The sequence below is a fragment of the Podarcis gaigeae genome (genome assembly GCF_964106915.1).
Source record: "Podarcis gaigeae genome assembly, chromosome: 4".
Lineage (NCBI taxonomy): Eukaryota > Metazoa > Chordata > Lepidosauria > Squamata > Lacertidae > Podarcis > Podarcis gaigeae.
In genome coordinates, this window is record NC_139677.1 from 91,594,527 (window position 1) to 91,619,279 (window position 24,753).

Here is a 24,753-nt window from a genome sequence, read left to right on the forward strand (position 1 = left end):
TGGTCACAACAGAAAGAAGGCATCTGTGCCTCTTCAGCAGTCTGACTGATCTCTGCCTCTCAGCCCCGCTCCTCTCCTCTTCTGCCTCCAATTCTGGACTGCTCTCTGCCGCAGCCTCTTCCTGCTCACTAAAGCCTGTTACCTCTTCAGCTTCTGACACCTCCCCCCCCCCCAGTCTGCTCCCTCTGACCTCTCATCGCCATCCCACCACCAATCCCTTAGCTCTGAGCCTTCTTCCCTTGGGGGTTCCTCAGCTGGTGCCTATGACAATTCCTCTGCCTCCAGCCAGTCACAACACTTGTACTGTACAATGAAAATACACCCCAATGGAAAAAGCCAATGAAGAACCAACTCAATGTGTTTTTGTTTTTACTTGAAAACTGGTTTTAAATTTTGGCAGTTACAAACCTGTACACATTTTTTTTCTGTCTTTTTTTTCTTTTTTAGCAAAATAACACAAGACAATACTGCCAACAGCAAATATGAAAGACCGATGCATTTGCCGACGAGGGACCAGATCCACACGAAGTGATAACCTTCCCTTTGCATAAAGTTGTTGTGTAGTTGGAATAATGGCGGAACCTCAAATGCCTACGTGAAACAGCATTAGAAAACATGTCTGTAATAGCATTTGTGCAAAGACCCATTCATCTGAAGGGGTGGGGTTCATTAGGAAGCAGTCTTAGAGACTGAGAGAAATGTTAATGAGAAACAGCTGATTCAAAGAAAAGTTACAGTACATTGATGGGATTAAGAAGTGTTGTTTCCCCAACCTAGTCACCTTTTTTTTGTTGATTTTTCCATTACCTTAAATCTGACATTGATGAGTTTCTTCAGAATACATAAATGAACACGGAAAAAAAAGAAATTAAAAGCAACTTGATTGGCATCAAATATCTACAAAAGCCAGGTAATTCCAAAATTATTATGTACATTATTTTATAAACTTTTTTTTAAAACACCAAAAACATACATCTTTTACAAACCAGCCTGCTTGCAACAGGTAAAATTTACAAGACATCTATCTTTCTTATACAGTGCTTCAAAAGAACTCCTTACATTTCCCAGACGACCCTCTCCAAATGCAGTTACTATGGGCTTGTAAAATTGTTCTGGAAACAACCCAGGTCTCGGATAATGACAGGATTTAGCTATAGAGTGAGGGTTCAAATTTCCACCACCCGGTTCAAATTTATCCTTAACACTGCCGGTATCAAACCCTGGTTATGGCCTTGTAACACAACATTTGTAAATTATTGCTTTGTTAAAAAAATTACATGATGGGAATAATTTCCTTTGCAGTACTCTCCAGTTGCCCCTCTCACATGTGAAGTAACAACAACGTCAGTGCCTTTTTGTTTGGTGCATAGCCTTGGAAACAGCAAACTGAAAGTAACAGTCTGCAATGGACAAGCTTACAGTAAATTGCATTACAGATATGTCGGGTGTGAGGACAAGGGCCAAACAGGCAAAACCGTGATTACAAAATGATTTCAGAAACACCAAATGTTGCATCTTCATGAACATGCCTCCCACCTCCATTTCCTGATTTAAGGTCTTTCCGCAAACTATTTTTTGAAATTACAGTTCAATACAATAGCCCCGCTAAAAACGTCTTGCAGTTCTTTCCTTCTAGAATCTGAAAACTCCCTTTAAATAAAAGCAGCCCACTAACTTGATGGCAATGCCAAATCCTTTTGATGTTAATCCTTACCACGAGGAAACTTGAAGTCTGTGACCCTTGGTAGTATATGAATTCACCATCACAGACACCATGAGCTGCCGCCTGAACGGAAAGAGGTTTGGAATCACAAATACCTCATGGGCAATCCTTTCTTTGGATAGATTTTGTTAGCGGGGTGATCTTTTAACACTGAAAGCAGATCTGGGCAACATACGATCCACAAAACGTCTCCAGGATGTCCCAGTCTACTACATGGAGGGAAGAGAAGTCAGAAATGTGGTTTTCACTGCCCGGAATCTGAAGTGCTTCAGGGTAGAATTCTACTTCCTCAGTGAGGCTATGGGCACATTCACACCACACATTAAAAAACAACAACGGCCACGTTACATAGTAATGGCTTCCTTCAAAGAATTCTGGTAGCTGTAGTTTGCAAAGGGTGCTGAGAGGAGGTCCCTGTTCCTCTCCCAGAACTACAACTCCCAGAGTGAGAGTTTAACAGTCAGTCCCTCTCCTCAGGAACGGGATAGCTCTGGGAGGGGAAAAGGGATCTCTTTAACAACCCTTGGACAAACTACAGCCGCCAGAATTCTTTGGGAGGAAAGCCACGACCATTTCTAGTAGCATCATAGTGCTTTAAATGTATTATAGTGCGAATGTGGCCTGTGAGCCTTGCAAGACCAGCTCAAATTCAGTTGCTTTCAACTCAATCAAGTCACGGAACTTTCTTACAACTAACCTTTGCCACACGTCACTGGCACTAATCCAAACCGAACACAAATCGGAAGCAGAAATGATGATTCACACAATGCATGCCCACTGTTTTCTTCTGGATCGTGGCCAATGTTGTTAGGGACTTTTTATTTTTATTTTTAGCCTGGAGGATTAAGGGCTGAAACACGCTAGCAGGTCTGTGTGGGGTTAAGGAAGAGCCTAAATGAAAATATGGTGCATGAGTTAATGAATACAATTATTTCTGAGGTTTGCACAGCTGGACTTGCATAAGTTGGACGACTGTATGGGCCGAGGGGGCAGAGAGCAGCTGGAGGAAAAAGAGACAGGGGAGGAGAATGGTGGCTGCATAGGCTTTGGGAAGAAGGGGAAGGACTGAAAACTGCAGGGCTCCCACAGAGGGGAGGGCAGCTTAGGATGTGCAAGAATGGAAGATATTCCCTGCTCAGGAGCCTAGGCTCCCACCATGCTGCTAACTTTAGGCAGCGTTAAGAGTCCTTTGTGTGGAAGACTTGTAGAAAACAGGCAGGGGACAAACCAAGTGCAGGGAATAGCGACGTTTATCTTCTTGCTTGTGCATTAAGGGGTTCCCGCTTTTTCAATTTATTTCCCTGTGTGACCCTGCTGATATGTTGCAGTAAAAATAAAAAATAAACCTAGATATTGAGCACCCCTGGGAAACACGAGCTGGAATGCACCCTCTGTGAAGTGTAAACCAGGTAGGGATTATTTCGCAATTACTTCGTGGTGGGGAACAGAGGTCACTGGTTCAGTCGAAGAAAGGTTCAAAGTTCACGCGTGCAATAGCTGAAGCGACCCAACGCATACTGGGTGCGAACTACGGCAGAACACCTCACTGCCCATCCCACTATTGGAAAAGGAAATTCAGTTCTCCTGTCCCACCAGGACAATTCACACATCAGCGAACTTCTCCATTGAGGAAGCACCTCTGAGTCAGCAGACCCTTTTGGCCAGTGTTGGCCGCCCCTTGCTTGGAAGAACTGGTTTGAGTTTGGGAGACAGATTTGTTATTTAGCTTCTTCTTCACAACTGGCAGACAGGAAGTAATATTGCTTCCCACCCACCCTCCCAGAAAACACATCAGAGGTGGAGGGAATGAGAAAGCAAAGGTATCGCAAATTTGTTACGTCCATGATATTCTTGAGGGGAAACCAAGAAAAATGTCCATTAATTTAACAGGAAGTATGGACAGGCCTATATTTATCAAAATATTCATATGGGTGATATATTTGTCTTGGCTCAAAACCCATTTTTAACAGATGTCTCGGTGCTCTATCCAGAATGTTTGCTGCGGTACAAATCTTTGCGATGATGCTCTTAAGAGAATGTGGGGAAAGGGGCAGTAAACATTGAATTACGAGCTTCACGATGTGGATTTCAGAGTCCCTTTGCTATTAAAAGTGTTACATGGCGGTTGTGTTGTTTATTCCTTCTCGTTGCTTTTAACCGTTTTGACTGCTGGGTGGCAGTTTATGAACAATATTTCTTGTGGCAGAAAGAACTGGCTGCTGATTAGCTTAATGAAAGCTGAAACGATGAAATTCGGTTCAGTCAGCAGAAAAGAAGAGAAAAAAAACCCAGTTCATGGAAGGCAAGCACTGGGAACACTTATTTAACGTCGTGTTGACGGGGAACTCGGATAAGGCAGGGGCATGAAAAACCTGTTAGGGCATCTATTCATCCGTGACTCCACTCCAGAAGGAATGATTTATTCATTCCGTACCCTTCCTGGCTGGCTGAATTCTCTTAGTAAAGGGAGAGTAGCTTCCCCTCCCACCTTTAAACTGTATATAGGCAAAATAAAATAAATAAAAATTATTTTAATAGATGGCAACCCCTTTCCCTTTTTGCAGCATTAAAGCAGGGGATGCAAATATGGCTGGGGAACACTTCCCCAGACCTCCACAATTTTCTAGTTTTTTTAAGAGAGCATGTGGATGAACAAAAAGTGGTGATGAATCCCCAAAAGTCTAAAGTGGGTCTCGAGGGACTGAACACACCAAAATAAATAAATAAGTAAAAATAGTGTGGATGCCTTGGGTTTTTTTTTTTTTTTTGCACAGACCAAGTGTGGGATGCAGAAGCAGCTCCTCAGCAGAGTTCCTTGAAGAACGCCGGTCTGCAAATCCTGCGTCCTTGGAGCGTCTCTCAGCAGAGTGGCCAAGTGCAAAGGAGAGCAGGGCTCCCGAATCCTTTCACTGCTGTGCAGTGGCTGGAGTTTTTCTGCAGCTGCTGCTTACTCCTGCAAGGCAAGCTGCCCCAATCCTTCTTCTTTCCTGGAACTACAGGATGGTCAGTATGGTCTTAAGTACATTTCATCCTCATTTGATGACATCAAGGCACCGATTGCTACTAAGGAGTTGGTCTGGCAGTGTGTTAGCTCACCATCGTGCACAAGCCGAGGCACAGCGACCCATTGGATTCAGCTGAGAGCATGCAGTGATTGTTGCAGATTCCACATGGTTTGGAGCAGATGGGATATCCCGCCACTCAGTGTCTCAATGTGGTGCCAAAGTATCTCTCAATCCCCTCTTGCTTTGGGGCTGGAGGAATAACTACGGCCTGCAGATCAGATCCTTTGAAATTAACAGACACAGCTAACTTAGATGCTTAAGTCTACCCTGCGTGGGGCTAAAACTGGAAACAACTCTTAGAATACAAACGCAGTCACTTTAACTACATCCATAACATGGAAGAAAGGGATCTTATTATAGACTGTTGGTTTGGAAAGGATGTCCCTTTCCCCTCCTTAAAATTCAGATTTACTTTGTGCAGCAGCAGCAGCGGCGGCACCTAATTCACCCTTATTTCTCACTTCACCCAAGTTTGACCCATGCAGCCACAGTTCTGGGACCCAGGAAATGAGTTTCAGCTTTTCTTGAATACTGCAAGTGCTTCAGCCTTGTAACACTTTTAATAGCATGATCCCCCACAAAGCTGGCTGGAGGAAAATTCAGTCTGCCACCACACAATGGGGAACCTCTATGCTTGGCAATAAACAACCAATGTCAACTCCAAGGGATCGAGAGCCTTCTCCAGCTACCAATTTTGGGAGGCAACCATTTGCTCTCTCCTTTCACATGGTCACCACGGATTTCTCGACAGGGTTAAAAATGGGTTATGCTATATTTCCACCTTGACCCATATACAGATCTATTTATTTTTTTTCTCAGCGAAAAGAAAGCCTTCTTGACAGTTAATGCTATGAATGGGACCAAATGACAGAAACAACGTCAACAAAAGAGGCTCCTTCACACTTGGGTCTGGTGGTGGGTCTCCACAAATGGAATGTGAATGTGGTGGTGCTCAAGGCGCAGCTCCTCAATGCTTTCATAGTCACTCATGGCCACCTCAGAGTCATCAAAGCCACAGCCCATAGAAACGTCAGACGACGATGCGTCCAGGGAATTGTGTAAGGACAAGGGCTTCTTGGCTAGGCTATTGTTCTCTGCGTTTGGTCCTGGGCCAACGCCAAAAGTACTAAACTCGTTCCCAGTCTGAGACCCGCCGTTGTCCATCTCGTTGGGGAACTGGTGCGGAGGGAGGTACTGGCTCGGGTGGAACTGTGGCCGTCGCCGGCAATCCGGGCTAAGTGTGCCGGCCATGGAGACCGGCTGGGATGAAGGAAGGGCTTCGTATTGGTCTGGGTAATCCTCCGGGAGGGGAGGCGGCAACTGGTCCTGGTTTAAAAACTCCTCATCCTGCGGCGGAGGGTAGTCGCTGTCAATATCGTAGCCGCCAAGGTAGTAGTCTGTTTCCAGCTCCCTTGTGCTCCCGTGATGCACTGAGCTGCCATCTGTTGTCTCATAATTGGGCACCTCCTCAATGTCAGATAGTCGAGCGCTCGGCATCCAATCAGAGGTGTCCCAGTGATAAGCTGCGGAAGCAAACAAACCCACAGTGAATGGGGAGGGAGGCATAAGTCTTGGAAGAGAGGCGGTCAATGGCATGCACCCAGCATGAAGCAAATCCCCACTGGGTCCGAGCATAATGAAGCTGTATATGCAAAAAAATAGCTGGCATGCATCACCGTTGTTTTGCTTTTTAAAACCCTGGCCAACCATGCTTTGGCCCAAGTGGAGAGAAGCGATATAACGTCACGACGACAACCAATGCAACACAGCCAAGTTTATGTTAGAAAGGAAGAGTCTGAGAAATAAATTTAAAATGCTGAAAACCCAACATAAGGTTCCACGCATGGGAGGTGAGCATCAAACTGTTAGCGCAGAACGCAAATATATACATTAATAGAAGTCAGCATGCTCTTGCTGCTGCATTCTTTTCCAAGATCTTGGTCTGGGGAGGGAAAGCAAAATTACACAGGCACACAAAATAAATAGGCGGAGATGAAAAAGAACCAACAAATCCCTGGAAGAAAAATTAAAACAAAATGCCACCCCTCCCCCGCCTTGGGCACCCAAAATATATACATGCTCAGACATGCAGAACATGGGCATAGCGTGATCTAAAAGGTGAAGGCCGAACTGAGTGTATTAGTAATGTGTTAAAACACCGGCCTTTGGGACCCCCCTCCACATTCCCACGAATTGCAGCAAGTAGGTATGCGTCACCTCTGTTGTAGTTCTGTCCTTGATCCATATCAGTCACTGTTAAATACAAAGTGGGAGAAAAAGCAACACTGGAAACTCTCAGGCCTGCACATTGCAGAAAAATCTCACATTGCTTCTAAAACACATCTGACTGAAAAGTATTACAAAAAGCGCTTTTAAGCAAAGCTTCAGTTTAAGGTTTATCTTTTTAAAAAGCAAATAAATCTGATTTTTCTAGGCAGAAGTCAATCGTCACAATCGTTTTACGTCTAATCATTACGACTATAGTTATCTGAATTAAACATGCAAAGCTGACTCAAGCACATAGCTTTAACACAAACAAAAAAACCCTATGCAGTTTTTCCCCCTCTCTCTTAAAATTTGCGAAGTATGCTTTATCTCTCTCTTGCTCACTGTGAAACAGAAAAAAAAATAAGAATCTACCATTCTCAGGGCCGGTTCAAACAAATCTGGGCCCAAGTACGCTCAGATACCACGGTGAGAGGCACGGTATAACAACCTGAACAGAACAGAATAGAAAGGCAGTCAATTGGGCCACCGGAAGCAAATACGACAGAGCCCTCTCCTAGCTAGAAAGATGAGACTTTCCATATGGAGCGTCGAATGAGGCCGGGGGAAGCAAACAGCCTGGGATCCTTCTCTGCCTTTATTGTAGGGTCTGCTAAGGATAGGCCGCCATGGTGGGGTACTGCTGCACTCCCAACACCGAAGTCACTGTTACTTACTGGGATGGAGTAAGGCAAGTGGCAGCAACCTCAGGGCCATGCGGGCACTTTGGTGGAGCCAATCCCTTGCTTCCACTGGTGCACCCACACTGTGCCAACTTTGCTGCCACCCTGCTCCATCCCAGTAAGTGGTAGGGTGTGAGGGAGGTCCCCAGAATCCACCCCACTATCTCGGTGGCTTCAGATACCAAGTCCGACTGCTGGCCCAGGTTGTTGTTATCTAGCCTTAGGGCTCATGCAGACTTCCTTTTGCACCACACATTCCAGGCACTTGAAATCTCTGTGTCTGGGAGGTTTGGTTTCGTCCCCATGCTTTACCCAGGAAAACCTTGAATCGGAGCAAACGGCAATCAGCAGAAAAGCCGACTGCCCTTCGCTCTGCTTCAGTGGTAAAAGGTGGGTTTTCCCAGGGAAAGCACTGGGACAAAAAACCAAAGACACAGCTTGGAAACAAGAGCTCTAAAGCCCAGATGCATGCCTAGAAACATGGACAGAAAGAAGACTAAATGAGCCCATAGTAGCAGACTGCATCTCTCCAGGCTTTCTTTCAGGCAGTGGTCTTTCTTAGCCTACCTAGAGGTGGCAGGGATTGAACCTGGGACCTTTCACATTTAAACTATGTTTCCGAGCACAATTCAAAGTGTTGGTGCTGACCTTTAAAGCCCTAAACGGCCTCGGTCCAGTATGTCTGAAGGAGCGTCTCCATCCCCATCGTTCTACCCGGACACTGAGGTCCAGCGCCAAGGGATCTCTGGCGGTTCCCTCACTGCGAAAAGCCAAGTTACAGGGAACCAGGCAGAGGGCCTTCTCGGTAGTGGCACCCGCCCTGTGGAACGCCCTCCCACCAGATGTCAAAGAGAAGAACAACTATCTGACTTTAGGAAGACATCTGAAGGCAGCCCTGTTTAGGGAAGCTTTTAATGTTTGATGCATTACTGTATTTTAATATTTTGTTTGAAGCCACCCAGAGTGGCTGGGGAAGCCCAGCCAGATGGGTGGGGTATAAATAATAAATTATTATTATTATTAGCTTGTTCTGTACTGCTGAGCTGTGCAGTTTTTTTTGCAGGAATGCAAATAAGCACATCATATCCCAATATAGGGTTGCCATTCTGCCGCTGGCAACAGTGTCTGGGCGAAAATCGGCAAAACATCTGGGAAAATCCGGATGCATGGCAGCTCAACAGCCTTGAGCAAAATTAGAAAAGCTCAACAACTTTGCCAAAAAAAGAAAAAGAAAAAAAGGACAACAATCTTTCTGTCCGGACTTTCACTGTTTGGAATATGGCAACCTTATCATAACAGGTTAACAGCAAGAGGGATTTAAAGGGATAGGATGGAAAGAAGCCAGAAAGTAGGCTGCCCTTTTGGAGAAAAGGGTACTTATGATGCAGCTCTAATAGGACTTTTTATTATTATTATCGGGAGATATGACCTGAACAAATTGTTTAGGGCAAACCTTCTGAAATCAATGGACATGATAATTCATTTCTACTCTTAACAAAACTTAGGTGGAAGCAACCCTACGTTTTTCAACTATGGAGCCCAGAAGTTTACTTTTTATTGTTTTTTAAAAAGAAGGTACGGAGCAGTCTTTGGGGCAGAACTGCAGTGAAATTTATTTTGGGGAGAAAAAGACTTTCCCCCTGGAACGCTAACCCTGCAGAAGCTTGGTGAAGCATGGGATCCTTTCAGAAGATAGCATTTTGTGATATGTTTGGACCACGTCTCCTGTGATTATCATTTAAAGGCTTTACTTAATTATAAAGGCCGAAGTGGAACACGACAGAACTGGGCTGTCCTGAGTGCAGAAATTCCTCAAGCCCCGGCTGGGGAACCTAAGGCAGGATTTGAGCTGGGGCAAATTCTGGCAAAACAAAAAACCTCAATCTTTGCATTTCTCACACGGGAGCTTTGATGGCAATGAAAGATGAACTGAAACGAGGCGAGCGAGATGGTCGGCAGAAGGAAAACCCTTTTTTTCGTGACCAGTGGTTACAGCTCAGGTAGCACTGTGTGAACCGGCCCTGACTGCTCCAAAAGAAGAAAACAAAAAACTGACTCAAAAGCATTGCATTGAGAGGAAATGAGGACCGTTTCTGGGTCACTGGTTTTATGCCCATACCCCACTCAGCGCGGAGGTACATGAGTGCATGCCTATATGGACAGTTTATATTTATGCTACACAGCAGAACCTCACTAACCTCCTCACTTGCCCACCATGCAGTTCAAAAGGACTTTCCTTCCTTTCCCACGTTGAAGCAAGATTTATGCAAGCAAGGTGTTGTGGACATGCTGCCATCTGCCTTATTGCAGGGCAGACTTGAGGGTAAACCATACGCGGAACGAGTCTGCCCCTGCAGCTTGATGGAGGAAGAAACTGTCATGCCTTGTTACGCTGCCGTTTCTACGGGGATATACGCTCGGTATTTATTATCCCTGCTATGCAAAAATCTCCAAATGAATCTGAACTTCAGTGTCTAAAATCCCTGGTAGAGGACAAGGATCCTGAGATCACGTTAAGGGTCGCCAAATTCTGTGTGATTGCCATAAAACTTAGGGAACAAGCTGTGCTATCACAATGATTAAGGCCTTAAATGATAAATTTAGGTTATATGTTAGTAAGTTTTAATTTATATTTTTTTTTAACTGTTGCTATATCTGTATTGTCCCTGTTATTCCTAATAGCAAATTTAAATGTATCCCTATCGTGTTTTATGACTTCCTTGATATTTTATGTGGGCTGGAACTGGTCTGCAACGGAAATAATAAAATTCATTCAAGGTCTTGTGGATCCATCAAATGCAGAGCTGCGCCCCAAATACACTACAGAATATTTCGCTGTAGGGACTACAGGGACTATGGCCACCTAATTCTTGAATGTCTTCTTTCATAAATCGGTTTTGTCCTGTTTACACACATGGTGCATGGGCAATTCACATTAAAACACCTATTTCTAATGGCATTTTCTCATAAAACCTGCAATTCTAAAATGTTTTCACTCAGAAAGCATCTCTATTAAAAATAGCATGTACAAATGCATATTGTTTTAAGTCATGACCAGATGGATGGGAGGTGGCCTGCTCCTGTTGGGTTACACTCCACCTGAAGGATCAGGTAGTCAACTTGCAGGTACTTCTGAATCCCTTGTTGTCGCTTGAGGCTCAGGTGACCTCAGTGGCGCAGAGTGCCTTCTATCAGCTTCAGCTGGTGGCCTATCTACACCCCTAACGGGACAGGGACAGCCTAACTTCTGTCATCTATAATCTGGTAACCTCCAGGTTAGATTACTGCAATACATCACACATGGGGCTGCCTCTGGAGATGGTTCAGAACCATCAGCTGGGGCAGAATTCAGCAGCCAGGGGCAAGGCGGTTTAAGCATGTAATCCTGATTCTGGCCTGACTGCACTGGCTGCCAAATAGTCCCCAGGCCCAATTCAAAGTGCTGTTTTTTTGACCTATAAAGCCTTAACACAGCTCAGAACTGTAATACCTTAAGGATCGCCTCTCTCCATATGAACTGACCCATCCCCTGCACTCATCATCTGAGGCCCCCTCCATGAGAGGTCCAGAAGGTGGCAACATGGGAGCGGGCCTTTTCTGCGGTGGCCCCTTGATTGTGGAATGCTCTCCCCAGAGAGGCTTGCCTGGTGGGTTCACCACAAATCTTTAGGTGCCAGGTGCAAACTTTTTCTCTTCTCCTTGGCCTTTGGCTAATTAAATAACCTAGAGCCTTTTAAACTGTGTGCGTGTGAGGGGTTTGTGTGTTACTGTTTTGTTTGTTATTATGGTATATATTCCTGTGCTTTTATATTGTAAACCACCCTGTGATCCTCAGAGGAAACGTGGCATATGAATTTAATAAATAAAAAAAAAAATAAATGGAATGAATTGCATTGCAAAAATAAAAATCTGAAGAACAGCTGTGCTTTGATCTGCATATTAGTCCAGGAGGTGCAAAGCAGGTCAATTGATGCTGGAATTTGCAAAGAACCAATTAATCAAACGTCTTTATTTCACAGCATATTTTGGGCTGTGCCCCAAGCTGAGGTCGGGTTCACACTAAACTGGGGATTATTATTATTATTTATTCAAGTTATATACCGCCCTTTATCAAAAGATCCCAGGGTGGTATGGTCCTTCAAACAAATATTCCTACTTGAATCTCCTGGTTCATTTTTACTTTTAACATTGCTAGTTAGGGACATAGTTGGGTTTAGGGACTTTGGGGGGGGAGGGGAAGAAAAGATTTTGTTAATAGAGAAAACTGCAATCTAGATTATTATTATTATTATTAAGCTCCTTTATGCTAAACCAGAACATTGGTCCACTTAGCCCAGTATCATTTATTCTGACAGCCAGCTCTTTAAAGTTTCAAGCAAGGATCTTTCCCAGCTGTACTTCCTGAGACCATTCAACGGGACAAGCTGTGGATTAATCCTGAGGCCTTCTGCATTCAAAGCATATGCTCTACCTGGCAGAAATCCAAGATGAAACGGCTTCCAAATCAGACCTTTTGAGCAGGTGTGATCGCAACTGGAAAGCTTATCATGGCTGGGAGAAGCAGCCCAACGAGATATCAATGCTAAGGCAGGGACCTCAGCCTAAAAGCAAGCAGCTTCTATAAAAGCCAATTCTAAAGGAGCTTTCTTGAGATGGTCCGAATTAGATTCTAGTTTTGCAGAAGATGGCCGTAGCAAAGAACGAAGCTCTTTCCAGCTGGACTATACTATACCAGCTTCTTAATCCTGCCCACCGCGTTAGGATAAGTTATCTTTGGCAGGCAGAGGCGGCTGGGATTGGATGTTTGGTATCAGGGGGATACAGAAAGCAACTTCTGGTCCTGGGTTCAAACCTCGCCGCTAACACAACTGCATGAAGTAGCCTGAAGCCAGAGGGGAGGAAGCTTTTTCAGTCCAAGGTTGACAGGGGCAGGGGCTAGAGGTAAAAGTGGATGAAACAACAATTGCAATTTTTCTCATTTGCACAGCAGTCTGGTCTCTACATGCACCTGTCCATATACCACATCCATAAGAACAAGAGTTCATGGACAAAATTCAGCCAGGTAAACAAACTCGGGGGCAAAGCAGGGCGAGTGAGGGTTGTGGCTTGGGGAGAGGAGGTGTGGCTTGGGGAGAGGAGGTGTGGCTTGGGGAGAGGAGGTGTGGCTTGGGGAGAGGAGGTGTGGCTTAGGGAGAGGAGGTGTGGCTTGGGGAGAGGTGTGACTTGCGGAGAGGAGGTGTGGCTTAGGGAGAGGGGGTGTGGCTTGGGGAGCGTTCCAAGGGCCAGTCACAGAGGCCTGGACTGCATTTGGTTCCCAGCTCCGTCTTAGGCAAACCACTGTTTCTCAGTCTCTGCCAGCTATATGCAGAAGACAGCATGATTGGCTTATTTTACAAGGTGATTTAAATTACGTTTTTTGAGGAAGCGGGGTCTGCCCCATTAAAAAATTGGCTAAATTTGGCTAAACAAGTTGGCTCCACAAAAACGTGAAGCTTTGCTCTTTGTGTATTGTTTATTTACCACGGTGCCACTGTGCTTTGGATAACAACGTAATCCCTCTGGGACCATTAGGACCGTAAAAGACACTGCATGTTGGGGTGGGAGGGGCGAACCAAACCCCAAACCCGCTCTCCTCCTAAACACTGACTCTCTGATGTCAACAAAAGTCATAATAATGAACTGCTTGCCTTCCTCCCAGGCCACCCCTCTTCCCACCTTAAAGACCTTGCTTATTCGTCAAACGAAATCGTTTGCTGCGGCCTGGCTAGTTAGGGTGAGTTAATGAGTTTCTGCTGCGGCTTTTCACACAGAAGAACAAAACGGAAAAACAACGACGCGGCAATTCAGGAGAAAGAGTTTTTAAAAATGATTAAATACCTTCATTTTCTATATTGTCAACTACGTTGTTGACAAGCTGTATGACAGTCACTATGGAAGCTTGTGGGAGAAGGAGAGCAGAAATAAAGGGAAGGGTAGCTTCATGTTAGTATTTATAACACACAACGTTCTAAGTCTACCAATATTAAATTCTCACAGCGCAGACAGGTTTGCTGGGACCAGGGGTGGGTGGGGGAAGTCTATGGGCATGGGAAGGGGAGGCGGTGGCATTAATGAATTATGCAGCGGCTTGAAGGACATTTCAATTTCAGATAATCCCATACAATTCCACCCCCCCAACAGAAAAGCAAATGGGGATACATTCAAAGGCAGTACTTTCAGAAAGCTCATATGCAGTGATGAATATCAGTTCATAAATTCAGGCTGGATTGTCCAGCAGATTCAATTAACCAGGACAGTATCTTGCCTACCTGACACTAATCTCTAATTAATCCTCACTTAAAGGCCTCCAAAGGGAAGCTGCTATCCTCCTGGCAACCATTATCTTTTTAGGCAATCACAAGGATATGAGATGGTGTGAAAGTCTTTTGGTCTAAATCTTTTTTCCAATAAGAACGCTTTTACTTTCTTATACTGTGCCTACGAGAACAAAGCCCTTGTGGGGGAAACGAACAAATCGAGCAGTCTTAATTAAAAGATCATCACCAAATAGCTTTCATTGAAGGCAGGGCTAGCCAAAGTCGTACCCTGCAGATGTTGGGGGCTACCACTCCAATCAACCCTAGCTAGCATGGCCAATTGCCATGGATGAGGAGAGTTGGGGGTCTAAAACATCAGCCTACTCTTGATTTAAGGAACTGGCTTAAAAAATCCACACACAGTTATAGATCAAAGATGGCCACTAGGGGCATCAATGGAGGGGGAGTGAGGCTGAAGGCCGCCTCAAAAATTTTCAAGGAGAGGGCCAGGCTGCCTCAAAATTCTGCGACGGCCACAAGTGCATGCAGCACAACATGCTCATCTCACTTGCACACGGCCGTGCATGAGTGATGTCAGCATGTTGCACGGCATGCAAGCATGTTGAACGGCTTGTGCGCATGCTGCACCGGTCCCCTTAATTGTGGGGGCGAGCCGGCATGCTTGATGGCCACACTTTCAGCACTGGGGCTGCCGCATTTTCACCAGCTTTGTAGAAGAGGGACATTTCATCTCAGAAGCAACCGGGTGAAGAACTGACGGACTCCTTATCTGTGTCATATAGCAACATACTGAGCCAGACAGCTGGAGTTCCACCTAGTCCAGTATTCCCTACTCGGACCAGAAGTGGACCTCTTGGTTCTCAGATTGGTTCCCAACGACTGCGACCTGATCCTTTAACCCAGTGATGGCCAAATTGGTCCTACAGCTGTTTTGGGACCACAACACCCATCATCCCTAGCTAACAGGACCAGTGGTCAGGGGTGACGGGAATTGTAGTCCCAAAACAGCTGGAGGGCCAAGTTTGGCCATCACTGCTTTAACCAAATGCAGAATTTTAGAATCTTCTGCACGCAGAACGTGTGCTCTGCCACTGATCTGAATTTGTAAGATTTTAAAAAATCCTCCCTTGTGATGATTATTTTGTAAAAGTAAAGGTAAAGGGACCCCTGACCATTAGGTGCAGTCATGGCCGACTCTGGGGTTGCGGCGCTCATCTCGCTTTACTGGCCGAGGGAGCCGGTGTACAGCTTCCGGGTCATGTGGCCAGCATGACTAAGCCGCTTCTGGCGAACCAGAGCAGCGCATGGAAACGCCGTTTACCTTCCCTCTGGAGCAGTACCTATTTATCTACTTGCACTTTGACGTGCTTTTCAACTGCTAGATTGGCAAAAGCAGGGACCGAGCAACGGGAGCTCACTCCGTCGCGGGGATTCGAACCGCTGACCTTCTGATCAGCAAGCCCTAGGCTCTGTGGCTTAACCCAAAGTGCCACCTGTGTCCTGATTATTTTGTAGTAGTTTGTAAAAAAGTATTTATACCAGAATAGACGTCTTCAGCATAGCAAACTTTAGGAAAAGCAGGCATGGCCGGTTCTTTAAGTCAGTTACCTCTGACTCAAGTCAGTTACCTCTGGCACATAGCTGTGCACAACGGATCGTGCTCCTTTCCCCTTCAGCTAGGAGCCATTCCAGGAGAATCTGTACTACAGAGTGGACACACCATGCTATTCAGCATCTCAGTTATCCACATCACAAGAAAGTCTGGTAGAACACCAGTATATATATAATACACTCTTGGTGATAAGTGAGGGGGTTAAAATAGTATGCCATTACCATTATCATCGCCCGAGTCTGACTGGTAAGAACTGAGGGACTGGACTTCAGAGTTGCTGCCTTTATTGCTGCCTGAAAAACAGGTCACCTCTTCCACGTCATCAAGTCCTTTGCCTAGGCATACAAATGAAAGAAAGGAAAGGAAATTGGCGGGGCATAAATCTTTACTGAATCTAACAATGTGCAATCAAAGCTACTTCAACTATTATTACTACTGTTGTTATATTCAATGTATTTACATCCTGCCCATTCCTGCCAAGTTGGAATTCAAGGCGGTTTACAACATTTAAAATAATTAATTATAAGAAACAACCCAGCTTAAAAGATTTTAAAAATAAAAATCTCTCCTTTGTGCTCTTTTCACCCCCTTCTGCTGCCTTATCTGCTAAAGGAAAAGATAAAGACAGCGGGAATATTTGGAAGGTGGTGGTGGCAGAATTCTGACACCCAAATGTGGCCCAAAGGCTGGCAATTAACAACCCCCATTTAGTGAAAAGGTAGGTGCATCTGCCTCACTACAAAAATTTGAGTTGTTCGAAGACCACTCCATGTGCAGCCGTAATGCACCCCCCGTTTATCCTTTCATGTTGTATATTTTTAGGTTGTGAAGGTGAGGGCAGGGATTGTGCGTTATTCTCTCTTGATCTGCAAGCCACTCTGACAGCCATGGTGGGAATAAATTAATGAGTGAATGAAGTAAGAAATAGGGGGCGGGGAGAGCCCTGTAATCCACATGTTTAGAAAGCTGGCGTGAGTTTGACTTTGTGGTTTTGACTTTCTGTAAGTTATGCTAGAAAATGCTACCTGTGCTGCTGATAGTGTGGCAATCAATCTACACAGAACAATAATTATACATACTTTATCATTGTCTACAACTTTATTAACATAAATCTACAACTCCACTAGCATCTCTCGGTATTGTGAATAACACCGAACTTACCTTTTGTTGGTATCTTCATGAACTTATCTAAAAGACTGAGTTAAGCATTTGAAAAATCTACTGAAACCAGACATTATAAGTTCATTTTAAGCTGGTAGTTCGCAAGTCTCTGTGGCTTTGTTTAATGTTTTGTATTTTTCTCAGAAGGTTGATAAAGTATGTACAATTATTGTTTTCTGTAAGTTATGGCTGCAAAATTTCTAGTGATAATTTTATTGCTTCTATCTTCTTCGCAAGCCACTTTTGAGGTTTCTTCCTACAATCAAAGCAGTATACAAAATTTCGCGAAAACAATAAATGTGCCTCTGCCTAAACCACTCACTTTCAGTGCCGTTTTCCCAGGTCTTCCTGATGGAGTCGCAGTCGGAACGGCACGGAGACACAGCAGGAAGGTTGGGGGCCACACTGCATACGACGACTCCTCGCCTGGCTGTCAGGATCCGAGGAGACTCTGGGTGGAAAGTTGTCATCTCCTGATGCTCCACCCCGAGCCCATCAACGATCTTGTCCAAATTGTTCCTTGAGTCGCTCTGGAAGCAAGGGGTGTAGGCCATGGGCCTCACGGGGACCTGAGGCGGCCCCACCTCCTGATAAATATTGCGGCCATCCCCGCTGTTCCTCATGTTTTTGAACTGAATCCCGTTGCTCTTGTGAAGCAGAGCGGCGGTCGCCGGGTCTTGCACCAAGGTGATGTTGTTGCGGGAGTAGTTCTTCCTGAACACTTTCTTGCGGAACACTACAAAGAGGACGACCAACAGGAATATGACGAAAAGCACGACAGCGATGCCAATGAGCTCCTCTTTGCCCACGTAAGAATGGCCGGCTTGGATGTTTGGGACGACCACCGGTCTCAGCCCACAGTGTTGGCCCACGTATCCCGGAGTGCAGTTGCATAGAAAGGACCCAAATACGTTGACACAAGAGCCGCCATTTTCGCATTCTTCTCTCTCGCACTCGTTAATATCCTCCTCGCACCTGAAGGGGGGGAAAGTAGGGGTGACATCAGAGGCCACAAGTGGCCCTCTAGGAGCATCTTTGCCACCATCAATCAGCCCGGAAGCTGAGATCCAGCATTGAGGACCTTCTGGTGGTTCTCTCCCTGCGAGAAGTGAGGTTACAGGGAACCAGGCAGAGGGCCTTCTCGGTAGTGGCGCCTGCCCTGTGGAATGCCCTCCAGTGAGACAACTATCTGATTTTTAGAAGACAAATGAAGGCAGCTATTAATAGAGAAGTTTTTAATGTTTGATGTTTTACTGTGCTAATGTGTTTCATTTTTTGGAATTCGGACAACCCAGTCAGACTGGGACAACCCAGTCAGGGCCCATCTCCTTTCCCTTGAGTGTTTTCTCATGTGCCCTCAGATCATTACTTTATACACAGAGCAAAGGGCTGAGTTAGGCTGGCCTTCTTCAGATGATGTCCTCCTGAACTTTGGACTATCCTGATTGAGGATGATGGGAACTGTAGTCCAAATCATGTGGAGGGCACCGAGTTGGGGAAGGCTGAGTTAGGCCAATGTAAACGTACTTGCATTGACTCTTCAAGGTTTATTTCCCACTTTGCTACAAGATGATGTCGTTTACCGGCGATGCTGGACCCGTAACCTAGGTGCATAGTACCGCATGACCTCCAACACCTCCCCAGGCAGCACAAGCATCAAACTTACGTCAATCCCGTTAACCCGCTCTTGCAGTTGCAGATGAAAGCGTTGCCAATGGGATCGCACGAGCCTCCATTGCGACAAGGATTTGGAAAGCAGGCAGTGATCTCTGACTCGCAGTTTCGACCGGTGAACTGAGAGAGGCAACTGCACTGGTAACCTAAGGTGTTTTAAAAACAAACAAAAAACAAACACACAAATCAAAGATTGCTCTCCAAACATGATTCAGTACAGTTTGCCTATTAGCATTCATAAGTGGGGCTTTATTTCCCTCTAGTGGCTGGCTTAAGAATACGGCTCGTTTTGGAGCCATAAAAATCTACAGCTTTCAGTTGCAAGGTCTGAGGAACAACTTCCCATATTACATTGTTTAAGCATAATCTCTATTTAAGCAAAATGTCATGTCTGAATGACCTTAGGCGACAATGATTTTAGAGATCCCATGTTGATCGCAATCTTTTTTTAACAAAGAGGTTGAAGGACATTTAAGCTTAATATAAAAGACGACCAGTGGGGTGAGTTTTTTTAATAAAAAAAACAGTGTTTCTTTAACACTATCAAAGAGTAGCCATACTCCTGGATAATAGCTGATCTGTCTTATTGCAATGCTCTCTCACCACAAAAGGAGTGGGGAACTTGCAGCCCTCCATGTATTGCTGGATTCCAGCTCCCATCAGCCTCCGCGAATGTGGTAAATGTCAGGAATGATGGGAGTTGTGGGTCAACAACACTTGTAGGGCCACAGGTTACCTGTACCTGTTCTACAACACGCCTGTTTAAGTTGTCATCTTCTCCCTAAGTTGAATGCTGTTTTTGCAAGTCTCAGTTTAATCAATGTTCTGGTGAGCCATGTATGGGAGGAGTGGGCTATATTTGGCTTAGTAGGGGTCACAAGCTGGGTCCAGCAGATGAACTGGGGGATTCTCAAAAGCGGTTCCAAGAATGCCTTTCAGTTTGGAATGTGCTGCTTGATAATGCTGTCGGTGGAAGGTAAAAAGCAAGAGAGAACTAGTGTAAAATTGAATGCAAATTCTAGTCAATGCACACGCTGAATTTCACAGCTACGTGAAATACAGGAGCTGATTTCATCATCATGTGTGAATGAAAAGTGAGAGAAGCTTCAGTGGCTGCAAACAAGCGCCATCGACTACTAGCACAGCTGTTTCTGTATTTGGCAGTTGGTGTGTGTTTGCAATGTACAAAAAGGATATTGTGCGGAATGTTAAATGCCACCTGCAACTTTTCTGCCAATGGGTGATATCTCGGCAAGTCATACTCGGAGTAAACCCACTGGAACCAATGGACGTAATCGCACAATGCCCAAAGTATTTCCCCGACATGACAAAAATAAGCACTGCCGATCCATCAGTAGAAAGGAGGGGTGGTCTTGAGCTCCAGGGCAGGGAATTTAAAATGTCTATATAAGGGCAGGCACACTTTTGTTCTGGGTCCTCCTCTGTGTGAGGGGAGCACCCTGTTGCAACAGCTTTAATAAAGATCAGGCTTAATAGCTGCTTTGCTTCTCAATATTCTCTGGTTGGCCTCTGTTATTTTCTCCTACCAATAGGGAACCCACGTAAGGACTCTATACTGTGGTACCTTGGATTACAGACGCTTCAGGTTACAGACACTTCAGGTTACAGACTCCACTAGCCCAGAAATAGTATCTCGGGTTAAGAACTTTGCTTCAGGATGAGAACAGAAATTGTGTGGCGGCAGCGCAGCAGCAGCAGCGGAAGACCCCATTAGCTAAAGTGGTACCTCAGGTTAAGAACAGTTTCAGGTTAAGAACGGACCTCCAGAATGAATTAAGTTCTTAACCCGAGGTACCACTGTATGGGCTTCTTGGATACCCCATAAGGGGAAAAGGGCAGATTTTGTTAGCAACACATGTCCCTGGTTCACAGTGACTGAGTAATGTGCGGAAAGGCCTTCAGTCCCGTTCTACTGTGGCTGCCGCCAGCATCTCTTCCGGCAAACGCAATCCTCTGCCACACACGGCTGCAGTTTGAGAGCATCTGACAAAAGTGCAGAGACTTTGCACCCAGCCCCATTTAATTACGTATGCTCTTTTTAATGTGCAGAGGATCTCTTGGGCTAACGAATTTATTTTGCCTTGGAACTGGGGGCGGGAGAGGAAAGGAAAAAAAGAGTGGCCACATCGATGTCACAGCAGATTGCTTTATAGATTGGCTGGCGCATAGTTAGGCCCCATTGCTTTAGAATTATGGCACCATAACAATCCTTTATTTACATATACTGCTGAGACAGTGAAAAAAAAACCCCGAGCAAATAGATTTCCTAACGAGAGAAAAAGAGAGCGAGCCTGCATGCTGAAATATTCCCCCAGGGTTTTCGCTTTCCAGCAGCAGCAGCAGCAACAACAACGAAGGCATGGAGGCCTAAGTAGCTCTGGAGCAGAGAATGTAGAGGCAAACCATTTCACTGCAGAGCTGTTTATATGCCTCTCATAATAAAATGAACCCATCATTTGGAGATGTATTCATGCAGCCCATTCCCCTCCCAGCAGCCAATGTAAAATGTGAAATATCTAACTCTGCCTGGGGGGAGGACAGAAGGGGGAAATTATCCTAAAGTGATTTGTTAGAAAGGTTTCAATTTGCACATCACGCTATTTGCTGACTGGTCGTGTAAATAGACTCCAACGAAATCAATAGGAAGAGGAGCCTGGTTTCCTCCTTTTACTTAGTTTATTCATGCGGCGAACGCTTGACCTAATTTATTATACGCCGTCCAAGTTAAAGTTAGGCATTTGTTTTATCCTCACTCCCCAGGGACGTAAATAATCTTGTTTAGCAATTTCCTTGAAAGCTTCTACATCTTTTGAATTATTACCCTTCTTTCCTTGCTGGGTCCTGCTACGTGCTCTCTTTCCTCAACCTCCTATTTGCAGATAAAGAGCCATTAAACATACAAGTTAGCCCCAACATGCGCCCTGATGCCTCATATTAAATTCCAAGCCTGCTGTCTTTACTTGTTTAATGTGCTAAAGCTTTTACATTCACTACCTTTCAGCTCTCTGGGCACCATCTTCAGTTCAGCTGACGTGCCCTCAAGCTCACTCCCCGCTAAACCAAAGCAAACGAGAAAGGAGTCAGTGTTAATATTCGTACCGCACAGGGATTTTCTGAACCAAACAGGGAAGAACTACTGAGATTGGGAGTCAGGGTCATGCAGGACAGCTACTGAGCAGCGTCCTGGCATTGCTTAAGTGTCCCCTGAACCTCCATATCATATGACAGCTCAGTTGGTAGAAGCATGGTGCTGATGATACCAAGGTTGCAAGTTTGATCCCCAATAAGGGGCAGCTGCATATTCCTGCATGGCATCTCTGTGATTCTATGGTTTCCTGCATCCCTGTGTGAGAAAAGTGTCCTGTGTACAGCAACAGTCTGAGAAGGGCTCCTGGACAGGTCAATCGACGGATGGGAGAGGAAATGCAGGTCATGGGAAATTCAAATTCAGTTCCTGGGTGGTTCAGGACACGAATGGCCCTCTCGCGGGCCAAGACTCAGGGCCAATCTGGCCATTTAAACAAATTGCATATTTTGCGTGTCTAGGCAAAGCATTGCTGTTGTAATATCTGAAGAGCAACTCCTAACAGGGAACCCAAGTGGTGAGTGCCAACAGACGAGGCCACTGAGAAGGAAGAGGGAGGCATCAAGGAAACCCCAAAATTTGCAACAGTAGAAAACTAAGGGGAAACTCCTCCTTCCCCAGTAGCTGAATGAGGACTGCTCATGTTCACTAGCCGTGTAATGTTGACTGCAAGCTGGTGGGGAATTGGGGAGTGATTTCCTGCTTTAGTTCCCTGCATATTCCCCTCATATCCTGCAGGACAGCACAGTTGGCTGCCCGGAACCCTGAAGAGGAGCACTCTCCTCTTAGAGAGGAGGATAGGCAGCCATGTTTTGTTGCAGGTCCCAGGTGTATAAGTGAGATGAGCAACGTTCAGTTGCACATCCAGCTTGTGACTCTTATCTACGCAAGTTTCCCTTTGTGATATTGCGGCAGACGACAAGCTGGGAATGCGAAACAGTTGCATCTGTCGCTGTGCGCCTGCAGACACACCTTAGGCTCGCACGAGGATGCATCAGCACAGTGGAATCCTGAGTGCCTGGGCTTGCACTGCAGCCTAAAGCAAGAATCATGGGACTTCAGAGTTGGAAGGGACCCTGAGGGTCTTCCAGTCCAACCCCCTACAATGCAGGAATCTCAGAGAAATGTAGAAGCTCAGAAGGCATTCTCAGACAAAGAAATAATAAGCATATGTATGCATGTAGGTGTGTGTGTATATATTTCTGTGATTAACAAAACAGATATTTTATTTTTGTGGCAAAACATTTCCGCCTTCATCAGTGTGCGTGCTTCTTTTTTAATGAGAGCAGCTGACGAAGGTGGAAAGGGAAACGTTTTGCCATAAAAATATCTGTTTTGTTAATCACAGTAACGTACGTATATATTATTTTAGTGATGAACCAAATCCCCAGAGGGATCAAGAACAAGTTTGTGTGAAGAGCTGTTTGATGCTTAGCTCTCTAGCTCTCTATTTGTGGGGCAATCCTATCTCAGGAATGTTTTTGATTAGGAAAAGGGAGCTCTTGGGTCTGTCTGAGGTCATGATTCTACGGACCAGTTCACATTTAAAGTGACCCGCAAGCAGCAGCCAGGCAGAGGAAGGTCATTTGTAAGAATTGTACATATACAGTGGTACCTCTGGTTAAGAACATAATTCGTTCCGGAGGTCCCTTCTTAACCAGAAACTGTTCTTAACCTGAGGTACCACTTTAGCTAATGTGGCCTGCTGCTGCCGCCGTGCGATTTCTGTTCTCATCCTGAAGCAAAGTTCTTAACCCGAGGTACTACTTCCGGGTTAGCGGAGTCTGTAACCTGAAGCGTTTGTAACCCGAAGCATTTGTAACTCAACGTACCACTGTACCTCCACTTCTTCCGGGATACAGTGGACCCTCTGGATATGGATTTAATTCGTTCTGGGGGTCCGTGAGCACCCCGAAAAATCTGTAACCAGAGGCGCCACTTCTGCACATGGTGTGATACAGCACTTCTGTGCATGCGCGTGGCACGCAGAGCGCTTCTGGACATGCGGCGAAACCCCAAAAATACTTCTGGGTTTGCTGCTTTCACAACCCGGAGATTACGTATCCAGAGAGCTACGTAAACGGAGAGTCCACTGTATATGTTTGCAGCAGTTAGATGTGGCACTTCCATTTGAATGTATTTGGTCTTACGAAGGCCTCCTTTGCTGCCACAAACTCAGTTGTGACCCAGCCTACTCGGCTCCAGAAATGCTTCCACACAGCCTGCCATAATGGCCAAACGACCCGACAATGCTATTGATCAGAGCTGCAAGGGACGCAGCAAGATGTTGCTAATTGAAATGAGGCAGATTATTAAGCTGGTAGTTCTGTGCCAAGAAGGAAGCAGAGGCTGTTTCCAAGCCATTCCTTAGTTCAACGAAACCTCTTTCTCTCTCAACACCACCCCCCGCCCCCAAACTGCTGGCATGGGAAACTTAAAGCTCCACCAATCTCCCTCCCCACCACCTCCGGAAATGTAAGGCTGAATGCAAGATATTCACCACCAGATGGCACACTCAGACAAGTCCCTCCATTCTGGCAAGGGCTCCTCTCGCAGGCATCCGGATACAGCACACAGCCCAGCTTCAGCTCTGTAAGGCCGACCACTTCTGCAAAGCTGCTGCGCTTGTTCTGCAACGGCAGCTCATTGTTGTTGAGGACGACGGAGTCCAAGCAGCCCTGGAATCCGCTCGAGACCTGCGTGGCTCTCTTGTCCGCCAGGCTCCGGACGTTGTCCACCTGCACCTGGGCGCCGAAGTAAACTGAGCTGTCGGTGCTGAGCGTCTGGAAGTAGAGAGGGGCTTTGCGGCGCTCCACGTAGCTGTCGTCGAGCGACAGGCTGGTGAAATTCCGGTTCAGCTCCAGGAAGACCGAGTGCCAGCTCCCATCATTAACAGCTCTGCCGGAAATCCCCAAGATGCCCGGGCCGGTTCCGCAGTCCAGCTGGAACCACAGTTTGCCATCCACGATCTGCAACGGGAAAGCAGAAATGTCAGGACAATGAAGGACCGCGTGCCCTTAGATTTGTTACGTAATGCAATGTGGTCAGCATCAGCAGCGTGCGCAAACATTCTGCTGTTATTGGTTGCAGCAGGATGGTGGTTACATTTAAGTGAGCTTATACCTGCAGGGACGCGGGTGGCGCTGT

At 45.8% G+C, this 24,753-nt stretch overlaps 1 protein-coding gene across 1 annotated transcript in view; it reads right to left on the reverse strand.

Annotated features, from left to right (window-relative positions):
* Positions 1-356: 356 nt before the first annotated feature.
* The window catches only part of FAT3 (FAT atypical cadherin 3), a 478,212-nt gene continuing 453,815 nt past the window's right edge, over positions 357-24,753 (reverse strand). The window contains exons 23-29 of the mRNA XM_083737613.1: positions 24,107-24,575; positions 18,493-18,646; positions 17,149-17,801; positions 15,887-16,000; positions 13,614-13,673; positions 7,006-7,041; positions 357-6,311 (exon numbers count right to left, since the gene is read on the reverse strand). Coding sequence (XP_083593739.1) covers positions 5,686-6,311; positions 7,006-7,041; positions 13,614-13,673; positions 15,887-16,000; positions 17,149-17,801; positions 18,493-18,646; positions 24,107-24,575 — 2,112 coding nt within the window. The 3' untranslated portion in view covers positions 357-5,685. The remainder of the gene's footprint in view (positions 6,312-7,005; positions 7,042-13,613; positions 13,674-15,886; positions 16,001-17,148; positions 17,802-18,492; positions 18,647-24,106; positions 24,576-24,753) is intronic.